This window comes from Hyposmocoma kahamanoa, unplaced genomic scaffold, assembly GCF_003589595.1.
Source record: "Hyposmocoma kahamanoa isolate Upper Pololo Valley unplaced genomic scaffold, ASM358959v1 84, whole genome shotgun sequence".
Lineage (NCBI taxonomy): Eukaryota > Metazoa > Arthropoda > Insecta > Lepidoptera > Cosmopterigidae > Hyposmocoma > Hyposmocoma kahamanoa.
The window spans coordinates 6301171-6323888 of NW_020654229.1; the positions used below are offsets into that span (position 1 = coordinate 6301171).

General features: G+C 37.3%; 2 protein-coding genes across 2 annotated transcripts in view; one reads left to right on the plus strand and one right to left on the minus strand.

The window, feature by feature from the left end:
- Nucleotides 1-2049: 2049 nt before the first annotated feature.
- LOC113234539 (WD repeat domain-containing protein 83) lies at nt 2050-4641 on the minus strand. The gene is made up of 3 exons (XM_026469881.1): nt 4055-4641; nt 3751-3922; nt 2050-2453 (listed from the first exon to the last, which is right to left on the minus strand). The coding sequence occupies exons 1-3, from the start codon at nt 4514-4516 to the stop codon at nt 2173-2175; spliced, it is 915 nt and encodes a 304-aa protein (XP_026325666.1). The 5' UTR covers nt 4517-4641; the 3' UTR covers nt 2050-2172.
- A 357-nt stretch (nt 4642-4998) lies between these two features.
- LOC113234437 overlaps nt 4999-22718 on the plus strand; it is a 68711-nt gene continuing 50991 nt past the window's right edge. The window contains exons 1-4 of the mRNA XM_026469747.1: nt 4999-5316; nt 17946-18074; nt 21843-21978; nt 22354-22430. Coding sequence (XP_026325532.1) covers nt 4999-5316; nt 17946-18074; nt 21843-21978; nt 22354-22430 — 660 coding nt within the window. The remainder of the gene's footprint in view (nt 5317-17945; nt 18075-21842; nt 21979-22353; nt 22431-22718) is intronic.

Consider the following 22718-nt stretch of genomic DNA (forward strand, 5'->3'; position numbering starts at 1 on the left):
GGCGACGTGGAACCGGCTCCAGTGAATGAAAAATTGCCCAAATTTTTTAATTTTTATTTATTACTCTGACGTAGTAAACTAGTCTTTTTGTGTGTAACACAGACTAAGCAAGCAAGCAATCATATTAAATAAATAATGCTTAGCATTTATGTAATAACATAAAAGTTTATAAAAGGGACACATTTTTGGAAGTTATCTGAAAACGACCCTAGAAAACACGACTTGATTGGATGCGTTCGTTTTATTATAAAGGGCCCTGTACATTTATCACGGAGAGTATCAATTTGTAGCGTCATCTAGTGTCGAGTAGATTACAACAGCTTTGGCATGTCAAGACATGTCATAGCGGTCAATTATACAATTCATGATTCAAGGAGTTCGGATTTACTTATACGACCTTAAGATTATTTTTCATGCGAAGTATTGCGTTTATTATTGATATATAATTTTTATGGTAATATTTATTAATTTAATCAAGAAACAATAAAAAGCAACAACATACAATAAACCATTGCCAGCTATATTAAATACTACAAGAGTTACTAATAAATGTTGAGCGAGGTGCCTAAAATAGCCACTGTTTGGCTAAACTAAATATTTGAGTAGGGTGGCTGCCAACCTTTGAATCCATTAATATAATTTTGTAATAAAATACGCACTAAAACCCCATGAACCTAGGATTACCACCCCGAAGAGTGCGAATATATGTTATGGAGGTGGGTTACATAAGGTGCACATGCATTTTCAAACTGATTTATATGTTTGAACACCCAGTCGCGTAATGTCACGTAACTACTGATTTAATAGTGTACTCAACTGAATCGGAGTATACACTCCCAAGTGGCTTCTAACCGCCTCTTATAGCCACCCTTGACCTCACAACTGAATTATTAGACAACAACATCACGGTTGATTCCAAAGTACGTAGCCAAAGCTCTGAGGTGCCTCCGTGGCCGAACGGTTACCATGCCGGACTGCCACGCAGAGGTCTCAGGTTCGATTCCCGGGCCGGGAGAAATATTTGTATGGCCTACATTGATTTCTCTCGTGAGTTGGGTGTAGTTTGTGGTCTATGTATGTGTCCATGGCACCCGCGACACAGGGTTTCCCTAGTGCGGGGCTATGTTGAGTGTGTGCGTTATTATTATTAAAAAAAAGCACTTATGGAAATCGGAAACAACGACGGTACCACAAACACCCAGACCCGAGACAATATAGAAAAGTTAGTTTCTACATTGATTCGGCTGGGGATCGAACCTGGGACCTCAGAGATGGCGACACCATAAAAACCGGTGTGCACTCGACCATGGAGGCCGTCAAATTGAATTCTAGTCAGTGATTTTAATACATGACACTGCGTGCGTTTACTGGTTACCCACTGGTAAAACTAAACAACTCTCTCAAAATTTGTTTTGTAATGTATGCACCGAATAACAAAGAGCCAATATATCAACGTTACTTCTGCACCGAGCAGTAACATAATTCAGAATACATGGGCGAGCGCGGGTGTTATACACTTCTTAAATCAACCTTCAAGTCGCGCCATTACAGATTTTTCGATATGTTATTCGATTACGTGAATGGAGTTGAATTAATTCGAGATTCGCGACAATCGTCGACTTCACTGGTTAATTTCATCGCAATTTTTCATTTGGTGAGATCTTAGGAGTTCAAAATGCATGTGTTTATAATTTGAGACAGGGTCGGACGGAGTGGACAGTGTCTACAAAACTTTCTACAAGTTCCTACCTTCTATGTACCAGTTAAAAAATGTTTGTTTTATGGGATTTATGATCAGCGAACTCAAGGCAGAAGATAGTTAATTGATCTTGGCTAGCTAATAGCACTGTATTATGTTATTGCAGATGTCTGGAAAATGTGGTGTGATGTAGACGTCTCTACTGACGGAATTGGAATAGAAGTTGTAATTATACCAATGAAGCAGGCACAGACTTGTTACAATCCCCACACATCTCTTACTTATCCTCCCCAAAAACAAAAACAGAAAAAAAAAAATATATATATATTTTTGCATTCTTAAACATAGTTTTTGAGGGAACCTATGTGGTCTAGTAAGCTTTATAACATTGAAATAATAACCTGGATTGTCAGCATATTTGTATAAAGTTTGCTCCAACTTTTACGTATCTTCCTTATTTACTAAAAATAGAACTATTCATCAATTATGTCTGTCTGAACACACAACCCCCACAACTTAATTTCATCTTCACAAGCTGTCAACAAAAAGTCATCCGTAGGATGGTAACTCAATGATACAACAGCTTTATTCATTGTATGTACTAATTTCTGTGTACAAGTACTGGATATTAAGTCCCAGAAGAAAATTTCACCAGTGGCTGAGCCTGAAATAATATGGCTGTCTTTGGCGTTAATTGCATTTTCTAACAAGTAGTCTTTACTCTTGTGCCCTGTATAACTGTTTAGAAGTTCGCCTGGAACAAATAAATATTGTTATTTTGAAAATTGAAATATTTGGCTGTGGTCTAGCAGTGTGTTTTTTTAATAGCTAGGTATATTATTCTCGAAACACATTATTTTTTGCTTCCAGCATCACTAGTAAATCAAATAAAAAAAACTATATGAACACTTAATTTTCTGCATTTTTTTTTTACAACATCAAGTGACGGTACAGACAAGTCGTGCACCTGATGGTGAGCTACATGCCTGTCTATAACAGTTACAGTGCCACTCAGTGCTTTAAATTTCAAAGATCTGAGGGGCACTACCACTGCCTCGTCACCGTGACACATAAGTTAACAAGTCCCATGTGCCTGTAATTTCACCAGCACCTTTACCCTTCAAAACTGCAACATAGTAATGCTGACATTCCTGCTTGGCGGCAGAAATAGGTAAGGTGGCTGTACTAACCTGGATGAATTCTTTCAGATTGAGCTCTACTACTAATAAAAGTAGTTCTTGTTTAAAGAAATGTAAGCTTATATTGTTGAAGATAAAGATTATGTTGTATTGTTGTTTTAACGCAGTGTAGCATCACTATGCCATTTGAGGAGAGGGTAAATTTTGAATGTTGAAGCCATACTGCTATCAACTTTTTGATATCAGCTTTTATTATCACCAGTCTATGACATGACTTTTTGGTTTTCTTCCGCTATATCATGTACACAAGTTGACTGGTTTGGTTTAGTTGTAAAAAACCTGTGATAATCGCTAAGTAAATAATTATTTGTTTACTTTTTAAAACTATTTTTTATTGAGGCTTTAGCCACCTTGAGCGACTATGTCAGCCTCATGGGAGGGATACTGGTTTCCCTACTCACGGGACATGTTCAAAAACTTGAACAAGTTTAGAGCTCCATTACATACAGGCTCTCTGAGCTAACAATTTGTGCATTGCATAAACTTATATTCCCAAACATTGTACCTCTCAGGGCTACGTTATGGTTACATTTCACCAATACATGATACAGATCCTCTATTTTATTGCAAGTACTGCACAAAGGGGATGGTTTAAAACCTTGGTTTAAAATATGAAAGAATTTATTAGTTGGAATGTGATCAGAATGCAGTTTAAAAGCCAATACAAGATATTTCCTCACTATATTGACAGAATCAAACCAACCCACTGTGGATTACTCTGGATGTTTCTGTACCATATTCCAAGGCCTTTATCCACTGATTGTTCTCCAAAATGATATTTCCATTTATCTAGAGTTCTTTTCTTAATTAGTGGAATAATCTCGGTAATAATGATGAAATTTATATACTTACCGGAATCTTTATCAAATAATCGAATAGTATCATCATTACAATTTAACACATAACATTGCCCGTCATGGGTTAAACTTGCAAATGTAACAATGTGACCAATGTAGTCTGAAATCATCTTTCCCACTCTTATATCGTACAATCTTATGTGACAATCAACGGATGATGTTAAAACCTGCAATAACAGATATATGTCATTACAGCCTCGCCAAATTTTATTCCTATAATGTGATTGTATTGTCCCTAACACTAAGTAAATTTTATAGGACTATGTATTTACAGTTTTGTATAAAAAAAACATAACTACCTCATGATCAGTCACTTGTATAGACGTAATGGTGTCTTTAGCATCCTTTAAAACTTGAACAGGCTCTTGTCTCCTACTTATAATGTCCCAAAAAGACACAGTGTTGTCAACAGATCCAGAAACAGCCATTGTAGAGTCTTCGTTAAACTTTATACATGTGACAGAACTTGCGTGGCCTCTATACCTGCGAATAGGCTGTCCTGTAGTTACGTCCCATAGAATTACCGACTTATCCGTGCTACAGGATACTATTTGACTACTATCGCAGGATCCAGCTGCGTCTAGCACTTCGTTAGCGTGACCACCGTAAGTTTTTAACAAAAGTTGACGGTGTGGGTTCCATAATTTTATTTTCTTATCAGCACCGCAACTGAGGCAATAAGTGCCATCTACGTTGAATCTCACAGCGCGTATTGCTTGTTGTTTGCATTTTATTGTAGCTATTGTTGCCAATTCAGTCATTTTCTTAAGTTTTTGTTGGTAAATAAGAATGTAACCTAAAATATTAATCACAAACTACTAATGTCAAAATATTGCGATTTTTATTTTGTTAAAATGATGTAACCTACTTATTTAGACAAGGACATTGCTTACAGTGGTTGCGTATCTGTCATCTGTGTTGATAAAGCAAAATGTTACTACATGAAATTGAAATGAACAGAGGATTGCCATTAGTTTCGCTACTTGCCAATAGATGACGCTGTATCTGTTTCAGGTGTTGCCATACCAATATTATAATTTTATCCTCTCATCTGGTCACAAAAGCCTAAAAATATCGTCGCCATATTGGTATTGTCAAAAAGTTCGGGCTTATATCGGTGCCGTGGAAAAAATGATTTCTCGTCTCGTTACGCGTGAATATTCGCTGTTTGAGTGATATATCGTGTACGGTTGTGACTTTAGATGTTTCGTTGGCTGTTTCACCCGTGTGATTCAGTTCGCAAATGATGTTTTCTGTGGAGAAATGTACAGGGCGCAATGGAACGGGTGCTTCAGAGGAATCTGAATTGTACGCCGGTGGTGGAGAAGCTATGGGGAAGGAGGGTGTGCCTTCTGACGAAGTCGCGTCAGCTGTGGCGGCGGTGTCTGACGAGATAGGTGACATCTTGAAAGACGAATTGGGCGATGCGGACAGGGCAGACCGAATCGGAGCCGAACTAGCGGATCTGAGCGCTGAACTCGGTTTCCTGGCTGGTCTGGCTGACGGAGAATCTCAACCAGACTTCGCTTCACGTTTCGAAGTGCCATTCGAATGGATAGCCGTAAGTGCAATACCCTTAATCGTCAAAAATTTTTATTTCATTCCAATTATTGCAAGCATCGCCAAATCACGATATTTGTCATTAAGAAAACTTAACCTTGTCAATACAAAAACATTTTTGGTGATAACTAACTGGGGTTACATAAAATTCGGGCTTTGAGGAGTGTCATTCAATCCGTGGTCATTGACCTGTGTGATTTTTTCAATCAATTAGCACAAGTATGTAAACTTTGCAAATCATAATATAGGTATTGTCTTGGTATGTTTTCATTGGAGCATGTTCTATGTGATAATCTTACTACAATTATATTATCAATTATACCGCTACATCATCAAGGTGTAGTTTCGTATTATTAATTTCTAATACGGTTGCTTTAAAGGTTAGGGAAATGTATGTACTTAAATTGGTATATACGCAGGACTCTTAGATGAAGTAACTAGAATTTGGTGACAAGTGGTGACGTGCCGGACTAAACTAGGGAAATCCCTGAACTGTGTGTACCAGAGGACCAGAATTCTCTCTGTGGCACTTTCTAGAATACCTAGACTAGAAGCAATAGAGAAAAGTTCATGATCCAAATCGCTTACACTGGGAATTGAAACCGGGACCTCGTCATCCACTGCCCGTTGTGCAAACCGCTGGGTAACCGAGGTTGTCAAAATAAATGGTCCTTATTGTCTTTTCTACAACAAGCGTTATTCCAAATCATCTTGCAGCCTCTAAGAAACCCAGTATGTTACTATACAAAAACCTGTAATATTAAATACATGCTGAATTATCAGAAAGCTCATGCAATTCATCACAATACACTCAACATAGATACACATTTTACTGCATTTACTTGATTTTGATTTGTAATTGTGGTGCCCCGACACAGTCCATGCAGCACTTGCTGCACCTGCATGAGAGAAGATCGCTACATGGCTACAGACGGCACAGTCAAAGTAGCAACATATCATTCGAAGTTAGTAAATAAAAGATGCATTGACATAATAAGAAGAAGGTCTGTATTTGTAATTAAAACTGACCAATAGGCGTAGAAAAGAAAACATTGTGGTAAAATTGTCAGAAATTTTATATTACTTAATATTTTACTCTATGCTGGTAAGACTAATTAATGCTCACTTTATATTACGGTGGAACGGAATGGAAGCAAATTTTTGTAACAGTATTGTACATAAGACAACACAGAACCTTCTCATATGTAAATTCAATTGACAATGAATTTGTAAAACAATATTTAATATTATTATCAGGGTGTTTTCAAGGTCTGTCTGTCAACTGTGACCACTAATTGATTTATTGTGGTAATTATGACTTGTAGCCAAAATCTACTTTAATCTGTTGAATTTTCTTGCTTTTATTGTCTTTGATCAGCACTCAAAGAACAGGATGTTCTAGAATTGTGCCTTGACACTGTTTCAATGTAGCACAGAGACACCTTGTGGAATTGAACTCCTTGTGAAAAAGTTCTTCCAGGAAAGTACAGTTTTATTGAAATCGTTTACCGTTTTATGATTTTCTTCAAAATGAAATGGGACAATTATGGAGGTACCCTCTTTTCAACAAAAAAAAAAGAATCGTGAAAATCGGTTCACAAATACCGGAGTTATCGCGTAACATACATACAAAAAAAAATATCACATTCGAATTGAGAACCTCCTCCTTTTTTTGAAGTCGGTTAAAAATACGTCGAATTGTGAACCTCCTTTTTATGAAGTCGATTAAAAAAGCGAGAGATGCGTGCGAGGTACGAGAGCGAGCTCGCCGTCGCTTCACCTCCGCCCACCACACCGCACCCCATCTGCGCACAGCTGATAGAGTCCGCCACTCATCATCACACCGTCTAGCTACCTCGCACATCTCTGGTGGAACCGCAGCCTTAGACCATGCCTTTACACTGGCGTCATTTATATGCGTTGATAATCGTTGTGACTTCCTTATTTGCAAACTTTACAGCTTTTTAAATTTGATTTATAACCTTCAATTACAGACTTGTATAGCCAATTACAAAGTTTGTCTGACTATAATTCATTTTTAATGTTACATAAAACAGAGTTTAATGCTAAAGATCATAGTCCACTGAAGTATAAAAACTATACCCACAGCGTTCAGAAATGACATTTCCAGATTTATAGAAAAATATGTATACTTTATAATGTATGTGTTGCTTTATCGTGGTTACTGGGTGTTAGGGAATAAAAAAAATTATATAGAACTATAAAATAAACTATTATATATATAATTATATAGCGAAAAGAAAATAAGCACGTTACTAAAATAATTTCGATATAGTGAGTTGAAATGTGGGGTGTAAGGGGGACCCCAACACCTTGCCCCCTAAGCCAACCTAACCTGCACCAGTGGTGCACCGGAAGATTGTAGATGAGGACTGATTGAGCTGGCGTGCAAAAGAGGATGCCTATACCTAGCAGTGGGTGTTAACGGGCTGAGATGATTATGGTGTGCAAAATATTTGTGTGTTATACAGAGAACGATGGCGGTTTTATTTGTACTACAACTGTCCGCGCAGGGTTCGTGCACGAGTGTGACGATAATTATTTTGACAGAAAGTCTGACAATAACCTAATTAGTGTTGTCAAAAGGTCAATGTGTCAAAGTCAAAGAATCATTTCTATTCTATCCGCTCTACACGTCTTTCAACCCTGACGTTGGCGAAATCGTTGCGCAAAACGACGGAGCCATAGATACAAAAGTTGAAGTTAAAGTTTAAGTTTCTCGCTTCTCTTGAAGAATTTTGCCAATGTCAAGTCAGTCATGGGAGTTACACTGCTTTTTAGTCTATTCCGGCTTCTGGAACAATAAAAAACAACACAATATACTATCACCATTACATATATGTATGTTAATATAAGTATATTAGTTTTATAATTTAAGTTTGTTAGTGCTAATAAAATCAGATATTAATTCTACGAGGGGATTAGTAAAAACTGATAATAGAAACTTGACATTTACGGAGTGAGGAATAGAAGGTGGAAGACTATCATAAATGGAACATGTTCTGGTAGGGCAGCTGAAGAATATGTGGTCTGGAGTGCCTTTATCCAGGCCACATTCACAAATTGAGCTATCGCGTATTGTAAGTTTTGCCAGATGGACTGGGGTGCAGGTATGACCAATATGGAGTCAGCATATTGTAGATGTTACAGTTTTACTAAATCCCTTATAGATAAAAAACCAAGGCTTTTTGGGAATACATGTTTGGGTGTCAGCAAAATATTTGCCCTTAGTGAGTTTACTTTTGTTCCACTCAGTGCTCCAGTAGTAGCTAGAGGCAAGAGATCATAGGTATACATCTTATAATGCAAAAGACAACCTGTTTGAATAGCATTTTTTGCCAACTTGTCTGCGGTTTCATTGCCTTGGATCTCACTGTGCCCTGGAACCCACGCTAACACAACTTGTATATTATTACAATGACATTGGTATAAAACTTCCTTGATCTTCAGGATAATATGGTGTTTAGTTTTACCAATGAATTGGTTTGCCAAAATAGCCTGTAAACATCTTTTTGAGTCTGAGAAAATTGTACTTTTGTTCAGTTTGTGGGATTCAACATAACTAAGGGCTTCAAGCAGGGCTGTAGATTCCCCTGTGAATATTTATGCCTGAGATGGACATTTGCAGTTTAAAATGATTCCATACTTAGGGATCCATACAGCTGCACCAACACAACCATCAGCTGCCAGTTTAGAAGAATCCGTATACATGGTAAGTCAACCTTGTCAGTCTTTAGCTAGAGTTTTATTAAACTGTCTGTCCACAGCAGGGGCATCTTTGTAAATGCCAAAGTCTAGGATAATTTTAGGTTTAAATATTATTACATCATATGGACAAGAAAAAAGAGGACTTTTAACGCATTGAAAGACAGGATAATTAATTTTGATAAATTTATGATAGCTTTAGAGAATGCAGGGTATCTCTTTGACTTGCCAATATTTAGAGGATCTAGTTAGATCAGATAGTTCATGGAGCTTGGTTAGGAGAGGATGAAGGGACATTTGTGCAACCTTATGAAAAATCTATCAGCTAGAAGCTGCCTTCTCAGGAAGAGTGGAGGTTCGATACACTCTACCTGGAGAGCATTTATTGGGGAAGACTTCATGGCACCGATGAAGAGACGGAGGCACTTTGACTGGATTTTGTCCCACAAATTGACGACAATTTTGTAACATGGTTCCAATAAAAAAGATTAGAAGATGATTATGGCATTATACAATATTTTTTGGCAGAATGGATGGGAGCCCCGTCTAGTGCCTTACAAGGAGCGGAGAATATTAATGCTTCTCTCTTACTTTTTGGCAATATAGGTTAAATGGGGGGCGCCTGTCAATTTAGAATCTAAAATGATGCCCAAAAATTTGAAACTGTCAAATACTGATATACGCTGCTTTAGAATAGCGATGGAAACTTGTGGTATACTCTTTTTCCGGGAGAAAACTACTACACCACTTTTAGGAGCAGACAAAGAAAGATCATGGTCAGCTAACCAATCACCAAGGTACTGTAGAGCGGAATTCAGACGGAAACAAATGTCATCCAGTGACGAGCCGTGGGCATACGTAATCAGATCATCATCGTACTGGAGGATACTACAAAAACTGTTCACTGATCTCTCCAGATCATATGTATAAATATTGTGCAGCAAAGGACTGAGAACAGACCCTTCCGACCCTTCCAAACGTTCCTTGATGCAACCAAATCTCCTTGGAAACGAATCAAGCATGTCCTGCCCGAGCAGAGATTAAAAATGAAATTGGTCTATCTTTCCGGAATGCTTAGCTAAAATGTCTCTATTTTCCAAGAGCCACTTCAACCGATTTTTAATAAGGTGTAATTTTTGCTAAGGTAGATGATAAAGCGATAGAAAGATAGCTGGAAGAATCGGAAGCATCTTTACCCGGTTTCAGAATCGGAACCACTACATGCGTCTTCCACTCCTCGGGAGGACATCCTGAAAGGAATATGGAGTTAACCAATTTTAAAAATGTCGTCTTAGCAGAAGTCCTCGCATTTTTCAATAAGGAATATGGTATTCCATCTACACCCGGAGAGGAGTCTTTTAGATGGTCCAAAACTAGGAGCAGTTCCGAGAATGAGAAGGGGTCATTCATACGCTCTGGAGAGACCAAGCTTGCAGCAAATGTAGAAGCCTCCTCTTGACTGGGCACCCATGGATAGCTTGTTTACAAAATCATTAAGCCAACGTGAAGGATCGAAGCAGGATAGCCGAGCACTCATGATCCCACCTTGGGGAGAGGAAATAAGGCTCCGAGATGTGTTTTTCTGGGGGATAGAAGCCATTGCAGAAGTATTGATAGATGCTACAAATGTGGAATAGGTTTCTTGTAAAGATAAATCTCCAATACTGGGCAGAGATTGCAGCTCGGAATCCAGACATTGACCATACTTATCCCAGTCTGCCTTAGAGACACTAAATTTTAATAGAGAAGAGTGTTGCCTTGATGGAGTACAGCTGCCTGTCCTGGAAACAAGAATGGGGAAATGATCACTTCCGAAAATGTATGGAAGAGTCCTCCAAGTAGAACTGGGCGCTAAGTCAGGAGAGCACAAAGTAATGTCCACAGCTCGTCTAGTATCCTGGGGGTCTACTCTCGATCTCCGTCCGACATCCGTCCGACACAATTACTGTGAAATAAGTAATATTCAAAAAAATTAAAAGACAAGTATCCAGTATGAAGCTACATTCGCATCACGCGTCTTTTCATTTGGTCAAGTATTGCTTATTTGGCAGTAATTGTTTCGGACGGATGTCTGACGGAGATCGAGAGTAGACCCCCAGGTTAGGAAAAGATCTGCGAGTAGGAGAGCCGTCATTGATAAAACATAAGTTAAACTCGTCAAAGACATCTAACAGCAAATGAGAAAATGAGTCATTTCTGTTGGAACCCCAAGCTGTGTGGTGGCTATTAAAGTCCTCAAAGATCATGAGAGGAGAACCGATGGCAGAAAACAGTACATTAAGCTCAGGTGTGAGCGAGTGATGTGGGTGGGGAATATAGACTGACAGGAATGAAATATTAAAAGCCCTGATTGTAACAGCATTAATTTCATTAGTACTGTGGTTAGGGAGGGAAATTTTGTGGAAGATAGTAGAATGTTTTATTAAAATTAGAGTACCTGCATACCCATCTGCACGATCCTCCCGAACACGTGAATAACCCGGAATACGGAATATCGGTCCCGGAACTAGCCGTGTTTCCAAGAGGATGATTATAACAGGTTTATATTTATTTATAAGAAATATGAGATCAGACTTTTAGGTCTGATACTCCGACAGTTCCACTGCAGAAGGAACAGATCCATTTTTATATTTATTAATAATAGGGGAAAGTTTATTAAGCACGTGAGACGTTAAATCGGTGTCTTCAAAACGAGACAGAATATTTAAAAGTGTAGAAACTAATAAATCAAGGAAATTATCATTGTCAGATGTATTAGCCCCATTTAATAAGGCAGAACCGTTAAGTAAAGAGGAAGTGGGAGTTGCGATTATATCCCTATGGGCTTGTTTATCATAGCCTGAGGTTTGGCTAGGGGACTTTGCTTTCTGATTTATTATAATAGTTTTTCTGTATGAATTGGTACCAGCGGAGGAGGAGGATTATGGAGGGGACAATGAGACGTCAGATGCAGCGTCGGCAAAAGATCACCTGACGGCTGGGAAGCGGGCAGAGGCTTCCAAGTAGGATACTTTTTCTTGAGACGTTACAAGGTTTCCTAAAGCTATCGCAAAGTCTGAATTGGACTCCGATTCAATCGGGGTCCAGATCAGAGAACTCTTCGATATTTTAACAGAATCGTTCGACTGGATGTCGTTCTCGAATCGAAGGGCGTTTTCCGAGTTATTCAGAACATTCCGAGTTAAACGTTCTATTCGGATTCGGATGCAATATCGTTATCCAACAGCGTTTACGGAGTTAGTCTGTGGGATAGATTATAAGAAAAATTAAAATCCTTTTATATTCATTTTTAAGACTTCAAAGGCCTAAAATATAGGAATGCATTAATCTTGCATTAAAATACATTAATAAAATTGAACAAAATCCAGACTTTATTTAAAATAATAAGAGATTTCCGTATTACATTCATGCTTTGTAAACAATAGGACGTTCGGTAACTTTCATTCGATAACTATGTTCTGAATAAAGTTTGTAGCCTTTGCCGGTCGAGAAGTCCGAGTAATCATACGGGTGTGACGTCATTTCGGTTCGGTTTCGAATACGACAGTTTGACGTTCGATTCGGGTGTTGTGAATAAAATGAAAAGTAATCGGTCGACAGCTGAGTTAAGGTAAGGTAAGGTTAATCGACCCCCTGACCCGGCCGGGGAGACAACTCGGGACCTCAGAGATGGCGACACCATGAAAACCGGTGTGTAAGCCATTCGACCACGGTGGACTGTAACGCTTACATTACTGCATATCGGTAGAAATAGGTGTGGTGGCAGTATTTCCCTGGACGAGCTCTTTTCTCAACGAGCCCTACTGTTGTTAGGAAGTGAATTGTAGCATGACAATAAATGTTCAACACGATAAATATACTTGTGAACATTGTAAGTTATACAAAAGCTTGTTATACAATGTATACCTTTTTTATTTATAATTTCTTGCTATTGATTGTTTGGCGTAGCAACTAGCAATCAACAATAAAAGATGACGTAGGCTATTTGGATTTCTTCCAGTACTTTTTCTAATGAGTTATTAAAAACTGGACTGTGTATTTAAGAAGCTTACTTATTTCTGCCGCCAAGCAGTAATACTCACGTTAATGCGTTATTGTTTTGAAGGATAAGGGTGCTTTTGAAATTTCAGCCACATGGGACTTGTTTACTTATGTCTCAGAGTGATGGGTGCAGTGCCCCTCTGATCGTTGTGATTTAAAGCGCTGAGAGGCACTGCAACTGTTATGGACTGGCGTGTCGCTTACCACCAGGCGCACGACTTGTTCGTGTTGTCACTTGGAATCATAAAAAAAATAAACACAGGAAAATTCCTCGACTGGACTGGAACTAGCGACTGTTGCCTCAACGTGGCTACCGCTCTGCTAGTCGAGCGAGCATATCTTACGAATTTCTCCATGTGCAACAAGCAAGAAGTGGATCTTTGTATTTTCATATTTGTACAATTTTTTTTTCAAGATGGAGTAAAATCATGTTTGCAGCGGTGCCATTTTTCTCCGCTGCATACGCAGTCCGCAGAATACGTGAGCTTATCGACGATTTTACTGCTAGAATAGTTTACTTTAGTTACTTCCACAGTATAATCTTTTATGGGATTCTCATGTGGAGTATAGCGGCAGATATACAAACCATATTTCTATTGCAAAAACGAGCGCTTCGTTCTGTGTACCGGTTATATGCTCGGGTTACTCTCATAGAAAAGTTTAATAAGGAGACTGGTATCACGTAGCATCACAGTATATTTACTCAAATATTTTATATTCCCGTAAAAATAACCATTTTATTAAGATGGAAGATATCCATAATATTAACCTTAGAACTAAGGTTATCCAAACTCATTGTTCACTCAAGAGCACGTCAAGCTTGACACTTTGTACTTTCGACCGTTCTTATCGTAAGCGGCATAGAGTTGCATTTAAGGATTTGCAAAGCTTGACGTGCTCTTGACCCTGTACCACGATTTCGTTTAACTAGGGCATCGAGTATATAACCAGAAATAGAGATGAAATAAGGGCCACATGTTCCTGGTAACACATTAGCGATACAGCTCTTGTAAATATTTCTCTTATAAGAATTATAGACAAGCCAACTACTGACCTGTATGTACGTCTCCGTATATTCCAAAAAATATTCTGTATTTATTGTAATAAAGATAATATCTCTAACAATGCCTTGTTGTTCTATTCGGTGGTGTGGGAAAAACAGCAAAACATCTAATTACAAAACAAACTGAATCAAATTTCATCGGTAATTAAATATTAACTATGTAATTTTGCAATTTTCGTCCATTATAGCAAAGCTCAAGTTAACTGGTCGATTGAAGTGAAACAGTTGAAGACATTCGGGCTGGCCAATCGCAGCGCTTTTGTCACAGCAATGATATGGCAGAATAGTTTTCAAACAAATTAAATGACATTTCGTCTCTATTTCTGGTTATATACTCGATGAACTAGGGTAAACGATTTTTTTATGGGGAACCGTATACGATTTTACAATAAGATTCAAGCATATATTTATATTACCATTTCCTAAGTTTAAAACTTACTATTATATTCTATTTTTAAGTTTCTGGCTTCTCTTGAGTAATTTTGCCAATGTCAAGTCAGTCATGGGAGTTACACTTTTTTTAATGTTTAATTAATTGACACTGCTCTTTAGTCTATTCCGGCTTCTGGAACAATTCAAAATATCACGATATACCATCACCATTACAGATATATTAATATGAGTAAATTATGTTTATAATTTAAATTTGTTAGTACTAATAAAATCAGATATTAATTCTAAGAGGGTACCCGAAAAAACAGATAATAGAATCTTGAAATTTACGGGGCGAGAAATAGAAGGTGGAACACTATCATAGATGGAGCATGTTCTAGTAGGGCAGCTGAAAAATATGTGGTCTGGGGTGCCTTTATCCAGGCTACATTCACAAATTGAACTATCCAGGCATGACCAATACGAAGTCGGCATACTGTAGTTTAAAATTTACATTAAAAGTATTTTAATTGCAAAGTCGTATTGCGAAATTGAAGACTACGCGTTAGACAAAGACGTATGGAAGGACGACATGATTCTAGATTACACAGAAATTTGATTAAAAGTGTATTCCATAGCATTTAAGTTTGAAAATAGCAATCCCTAGTTTTTTGCTCGGGAAGTCAGCACAACGAACGAGCAGTGGCTTAAAATATGACGTCATCAAGTGTAAATTTATTTTACCTGTAGACTAAACGATTATAGGATTTCGACTTTTCGAAATATTGTAAATACATAGTCACGTGGTATTTGTCGACAGTTTTATCGATGATTTTGAAAGGAGGTAAAATTTTGCAGAAATGCATTAATAACGAATGTTATGACGTTCCCATGAGTAATAAATACATTATCGCCTCCTTTTTTCTTGATTTCAGAGTTGATTCATTAGTATCGAAATCAATTCGTGGAGTACTTCTGCCGTCAAGCAGTTTCAGCATTACTGTGTTGTGTTTTGACGGGAAGCATGCTGGTGAAATTATAGGCACGACTGTCATGAGACTTGTCTACGTATGTCTCAGGGTGACAGGTGCAGTGGCAGTGCCCCTCAGACCTTTGCGATTTAAAGCTCTGAGTGGCACTGCAACTGTTATGGACAGGCGTGTAGCTTACCATCAGGCGCACGACTTGTTTGTCCCGTCACTTGATATTACATTAAAAACAAGTACACAAGCACGATGTTAAGGTGTGTACGGGCGTGCTCGCGCCACATATTTATAAAATAATTTTTTTTTTGTCATATAAATTAAATTATAAAATCAAAATTCGAAGCTATAAAATCATTAAATCAAAATTTAAATACAATCAAAAATTTAAAATCAAAATACTTTTCAAATCAGTATAAGAATGATTTAAAATAGAATTAAAAGTATACAAATTTTGAAGTTATAATGTAAAAAATTGGCTTATTAGAATGTTGTTGTATAACAGGCGAGGTGATTTAAAATCAAAATCAAAATCAAAATAATCTTTATTTCATAGGTAAGCATTATTACACTTGAAATCGTCACAATGGTTAAACTCTACCGCTCATTCGTAAGGCAGATTCCCCTGAGAAGAATGAGCAAGAAACTCTAGGGGTTGCTCTTTGTAAATAACATTTACAATATTTTTTTATTTGAAACATCAGATTGAGACTACCTCCATGAGCTAAACGGGTTACTACCACGGATTTTTGTCATCCAAGTACGCAGAAGTTGTATAATAACCTTTAGTATAAAGTTTTTGTTTCACTATAGTTTTAAACCTCGTGAAAGGCAAATTTTGTATATCAACCGGAATCTTGTTATAGAAGCGTATACATTGCCCCTTAAATGATGTTTTGACTTTGTGAAGACGACTATCAAGAAAAGCTAGTTTATTTCTATTCCTCGTATTAATGTTATGTCTGTCACTATTTTTCATAAATAAATTACTATTCCTTTTAACATAAATTACATTTTCATAAATGTACTGTGAGGCTAGTGTAAGAATGTTAATTTCCTTAAACTTATCTCTCAAAGATACTTTGGGGCCCAGATTGTAAATTGCCCTAACTGCACGTTTCTGCAGGACAAAGATTCTATTGATATCGGCGGCATTACCCCAAAGCAAAATGCCGTATGTCATTAGACTGTGAAAGTAGCTGAAGTAAACCAATCTAGCGGTTTCGACGTCTGAAAGTTTCCTTATTTTTTTAATCGCGTACACTGCAGAGCTGAGCCGTTTTGACAACTTACTTATATGGGGACCCCATTGCAATTTAGCATCTAACGTTATACCTAGAAATACAACTGTATCCACAAGATTCAATTTTTCGTTTCTAACTACAATGTTTGTAACCGTCTCTCTAACATTGGGTAATGTAAATTTCACACAATTTGTTTTTTTCTCATTAAGAAGTAGGTTATTAACAGCAAACCAATCAACTACTTTAGATATAGCATTGTTCACATCGTCATAGGAACATTGGTGCCTTTTAACTTTAAATAATAAGGAAGTATCATCAGCAAACAATACTATCTCATGTTTTATACCCTCCATAAGGCTAGGTAAATCATTAATATAAACTAAAAACAAAAATGGGCCTAGAATTGAACCTTGAGGGACACCCATGCTAATTACAGACCCTGACGATCTCGTACCGTTAACATCGACCCTCTGTACCCTACCACGCAAATACGATTTAAGAAGGTCGAGATCACGTCCCGCCACACCATAATGGCGAAGTTTCCTGACCAGTGTATCATGGTGCACACAATCAAAAGCCTTGGAAAGGTCACAGAATACACCAATAGCATCATGTGAGACTTCCCATGCATCAAATATATGATTAATCAACTCTACACCAGCGTCGGTTGTAGAGCGACCCCGAGTGAAACCAAATTGTTTAGGAGACATTAAATTATTACTATAAAAATGTGCACACATCTGATTTAGAATAATTTTTTCAAATATTTTACTGAGAGTTGGTAGTATTGATATAGGTCTGAAATTGGTGGGGTCAGAAATACTACCAGATTTGAAAAGTGGAATAACTTTACTTTGCTTCATGAGGTCAGGAAAGACACCATCATCAACACATTTATTAAAGACACAGGCTAAGTAAGGCGCAATACAATCAACTATAGAACTAATTACTCTGACTGAAAGACCATCAAGATCAGCAGTATTTTTTATATTTATAGACTTAAAGGCCTTAACAATATCGTTTGGATATATTTATTTTAACCTATTACGTCGCTATTATACTATGTACAATTTCGTTATAAAACTTCACTTCCATTCCATTACATGTTGAGTGTGTGCGTTATTATTATTATTATTACAATAAATTTGGCGCTGGGATGAAGCCCATGGCTTAAATTTTTGAATGTTGTTTTGTTTTGCAGATGGGCCACCGGGGCTCCGGCAGCGGCTCGTCATCGTCGTCGTGGTCGGGCGCCCGCGGCGGACGTCCGCGCCGTCCTGCGCGCCCGCATCGCGCCACGCGACGACGTCCCATCACGAAGGGAAAAGAGGTAACTACAACGAAGTGGAATATTTAAGGCACAAAAAGGAGAAGGTTCTACATTCTACACTCGAATATGACAAACATGTCACTGACCCGACCATAGACGGTTTAGTGATGGCCAATTGTAATGCCAACTACAAATCGAACAGACAAGTACCATGGAAAGAAAGAAAGAAACGTTTATTCAGCTTAAGAGGCAGCAGAGGAAAAATTCCTAATCTTCGATTTGATTTTAGAGTGGTATATCCACTTTAAAGTTAAAAATAAAATATTGTATGAGTAACTACACGATGCATTCAAGCATAGACACTAATCAGAAACATAAAACAATAAAGTTTCCTCGATAGATAAATATCACGAAATGACCTCTAATTTTCACATTTTTTCGATTTATCCTCGAAATGCTAAAGGTTATTAGGACAAAAATTAGATAATTAATTATATTTATGCATGATCGACAACTGTCACTACGGATTTTTTTAAATCCCTTTAGTTTTAGAGTTATTCTGCTAAAACGAATTTGGTACTTTAATGCGCAAAATTCAAGATCCGTTGCATGTCACGCGAACTTCAGGCATATTTGTTCCAAAAATTTAGCGGAGTCAACACTTTTCAAAACTTTGTCAAAACTTTTTTGGCATGAGAATTCTTAAGATAATTCAAGATAAACAGATAATTCACATTAATTATTACGTAGACCTATAAGCTGAAACGGATCCAACTCAGCATATGTTACAGCTCGCCTGCTGTAACGCTGGTTTTCAGTTGGAACCGCTTTTACAAAATGAGATGGTACGTAAGTACAAGTGTGATAAACACTAAAATTATAAAATGCAACTTAAATATTAACTAAAAACAATTAGAAAAATTACTAATAGGAACTATTACATGACTGTATATAAAATACTACACTTCTCAGGGATTATTACATGAATTGAATATTTTTGGAATATACTGAGACGTACACACAGGTCAGTTGTTGGGGCTGTATTATTTCAGCTTTCTAATTTGTCATTTCAGCTCAAACGGGAATTGATATTTAAAAGTGTTATAAGGCCCATTTGACTGATGAGTTGTCAGGGTTGGATGGCCCTTATTTCGTCTGTATTTCTGGTTATATACTCGATGTGTTATACTACGGTACTAGGAAGAAGAGCCGAGCGAGAACAGCGTTATACGCTGGTCATAATGGACATAACTAGGTCTTGTGTGCAACAATATTGCAACGAGTGCTCCAGTCGAATGATTGAAGACTTCCTCTGTGAAAATTGTCGCCCACTTTGATTGTGTTCACCGCGGAGTATCTCTTTATTGATCGCTATGACAAGAATCTGCACTGTATCGGTACACGTCCCGTCGACTGGTCTCCTTTAAGGAGACCGTTTAAGAATCTAATGCTTGGAATTTTAATTTTTACTTTTAACTATTGTGTGCGGGTTAGTATTTAGATTTTAACTCAAAAAAATTTTGCAGAGCTCCTTGTGAAAGAGTCCAGGGAAGTACTGCCACCAAATAGATACATTTCTTCAAATAACAGGCACATGAGACTTGTCAACTTATGTCTCAGGGTGACGGGCGCAGTGGCAGTGTCTCTCGGATCTTTGTGATTAAAAGATCGTGAAATGAAATGAAATTTTATTTGCTTAAAACATGGTGTGAAAGATGGAACATTTATTACAGAACACATGTTTTACCTGACTAGGCATGCAAAATGTTGCTTAAATTTAGTTTAATTATAGCATTGCCATCAGACGTGTACAAGGAATAATAATAATAATAATCAATTAATTAATTAATAACAACAGAATAATAAACTATCAATGCCAAATTATTAAATATCATACATCATGATTACATTAAACATACCTTATAATTTCATGTCGATATCCAATAATCAACAAAGAATAATCAGTCAATTAAAAACAACAAAATAAAACTTTCTATGTCAACTATTAAATATTACATTAAGCACTAATTTCATGTAAACATTTATCTAAAAACTCAGTCGCTTTGTAATAATTTTTGTCTCTAAGCCATTCACTAAGTCTGTTTCTGAGCAAATTATTTGGTAACGTTTGAATGTCTTTTGGTAGAGCATTATAAATTCGGACACACATACCGTTACATTGATTTTTGTAATAACACAATCTAGGTTTATTATTATACACCAGTCTGATGTAATTTATCTACCAGTGACTCGACGTGTTGTGACCAGTTGCAATTACTGTCTATTTCCACGCCTAAGAATGTTGTAGAGCCTGCCTCCTGAATATTGACATCCTTGTAATTTATGTTAAGGTTCATTTTTATTTGTCGATTTGTACCAAATTAAATGAATTAAGTTTTAGTCAAGTTAACAGTCAAATTATTAAGTTTAAGCCAATTTATTATTACATGTATTGAATTGTTTATGTCTAATTCGTAGTCTTAGAATAATAACACATAGAATTATAGTTTCATATCAAACGAACTGTCACAAGTGAGGCAAAAATCAAATTCATGTAGGCTAGTTTTAGTAGTAGTAGGTTAATTTTCGGTTTTAGTGAATGTTTATATAAAAATACAAGTTGAAACGCGTTACTTCCTTGTGGAGTGTTATGTTAGTATCTATTTTATGTTTGTCTGACGTATTTTTACACTCATTTACCGCACATTTCGTCATTTTTAGCTAAAATTCTTGATCAGTTCGCGGTGCAAGTTGACCTTGAGCACTGAAGGCCCGCCCGCTCGTGTAGGCCCTTTTGGCGCGCTTCAATTTGCCTCACTTAGCGTGTGCGGACTAGGTTTCTATGCGTTATTATTCTAAGTATGTAGGTAATTATGTCATTTTGTGACTGGCACTGCAAGTGATATGGACTGACGTGTCGCTTACCAACTACCAACTCGTCACTTAGTATACTTGTTATTGTTCAGAAAATAACTTTTTTTTTTATAAAAAAACCGACTTCAAAAGTTCGTGGAATTTATTTGCCAAATTTTATTGAAGCCGTTTGCTGGAAAGTGCGCGAAAACGGATTCATCTAGTGATGAAAGAGACTCAGTCTTTTAAGGCGTTCTATAACGACTCGACTCCATTTTACAGGACTCAACTCTAAAATTAAGACTGGGGGGTACGAGTTTTTATTAATAAGACTCAGTCGTTGTACTTAAAGACTCAAAAGACTTAAACGACTTGAAAGACTCAAATGACTCAAGTTGTTTGCAAAGGACTTATACCTATTTTATGTCTTATTAAATCCGAAGTTTATAAATAAAAATGACGTAAGTAGTATGTAGTAAATAATCACGTTTATTTACTTATAATAAAGATCGTAAAGTAAATACCTTGTGGATAGAAATAAAATCACGCCATACGGCTCACGACACGCGACTCCCGAGGCCTGTCGTTTTAGTCCTGTAAGTCTTTTAATCTTCCTAGGGTTATAAGACTTCGACTCGAATTAGTTTTCAGTTTTAGTCCTATGACTCAAGACTTGAGGGTTCAAAGACTAGTCGTGAGGCGTTGAAAGTTAGTCGAGGTTTTTTAAAAGGCCTTAAAAGACTGAGTCTCTTTCATTCATCCCCTAGTTTGCCATCCTTAGAGGTGGAATATTTTCTTCAAATTTAAATGGGACCAATACTGAGGTACCCTATTTGCAACAAAAAATAATCATGAAAATTGGTTCACAAATGCGTATATAAAAAAAATACAATCAAATTGAGAACCTCTTTTTGAAGTCGGTTAAAAAATATCCACTCTGCTTGTGCCCCCGGTACATCAACGTATGGTCCGCAGATGATAGTCCGTCGCACCGTAGCTGCACGTCGAGCGGGTGTAGGCGCGGCGAGGCGCACGCGCCCGCTCTCCGACGCCTCCGACGTGGGCGCAGACTCTGACTCCGACGACCAGTGGACCGAGCTCGATGACGCATGTATGTATACATTGTCAAATTTATTATTCCAAATACAATTTAAGGTTTCTATCGATAGCGCTCACGTACTTTGTTGTAAAACACAAATTAGCATTTTCACCTCACTAGCTCGGAAAAGCGTTCTTTCCACGCCAGTGTGGAAAAGGTTTTTAAAATTCGAACTTGACGATGGACTGTGGTGCACCTAACTTTTTCTTCCGATGAAAAAAAAACATAATGACACTTTCAACTACGCGACTTGTCGTACGTTATATGTAATATATATAAATCTGTTAGTATATTTTTACTCATATTGTTGTTGACTCACACGCCCACATACACACACACTATGAAAGGAAGACAATAGACATTTAATATACATTAATTAATTTGCAGCCGGCTCGTCGGACAGCTCGTCGCTGAAGGAAGCTGCCGCCGCTGTTGACCTTGACTGCAATTACCATCATAAGGGGGTAAATCTTTATTGCAGTTATGCCGTATGATGTATTGTAACATAAAGCGTTGTTACACGGCCACTGGCCAGAGCCACTGCTCTGCATTGTCTTCTTGTACATGTCTTCGAATAGTTAGGTAGTTGTTAGTTATTTGAGACAATCAACTTCGATACTCCCTTACCGCTAAAGTAAGGGTGTTCCATGACTTTTAATAATTAATCAGAGTATACTTTCATACAAAAATAAAAATATTTAAATCGATAGCTCTAAACAACGATAACTCTGCGTTAACAGTTGGGTGACGTT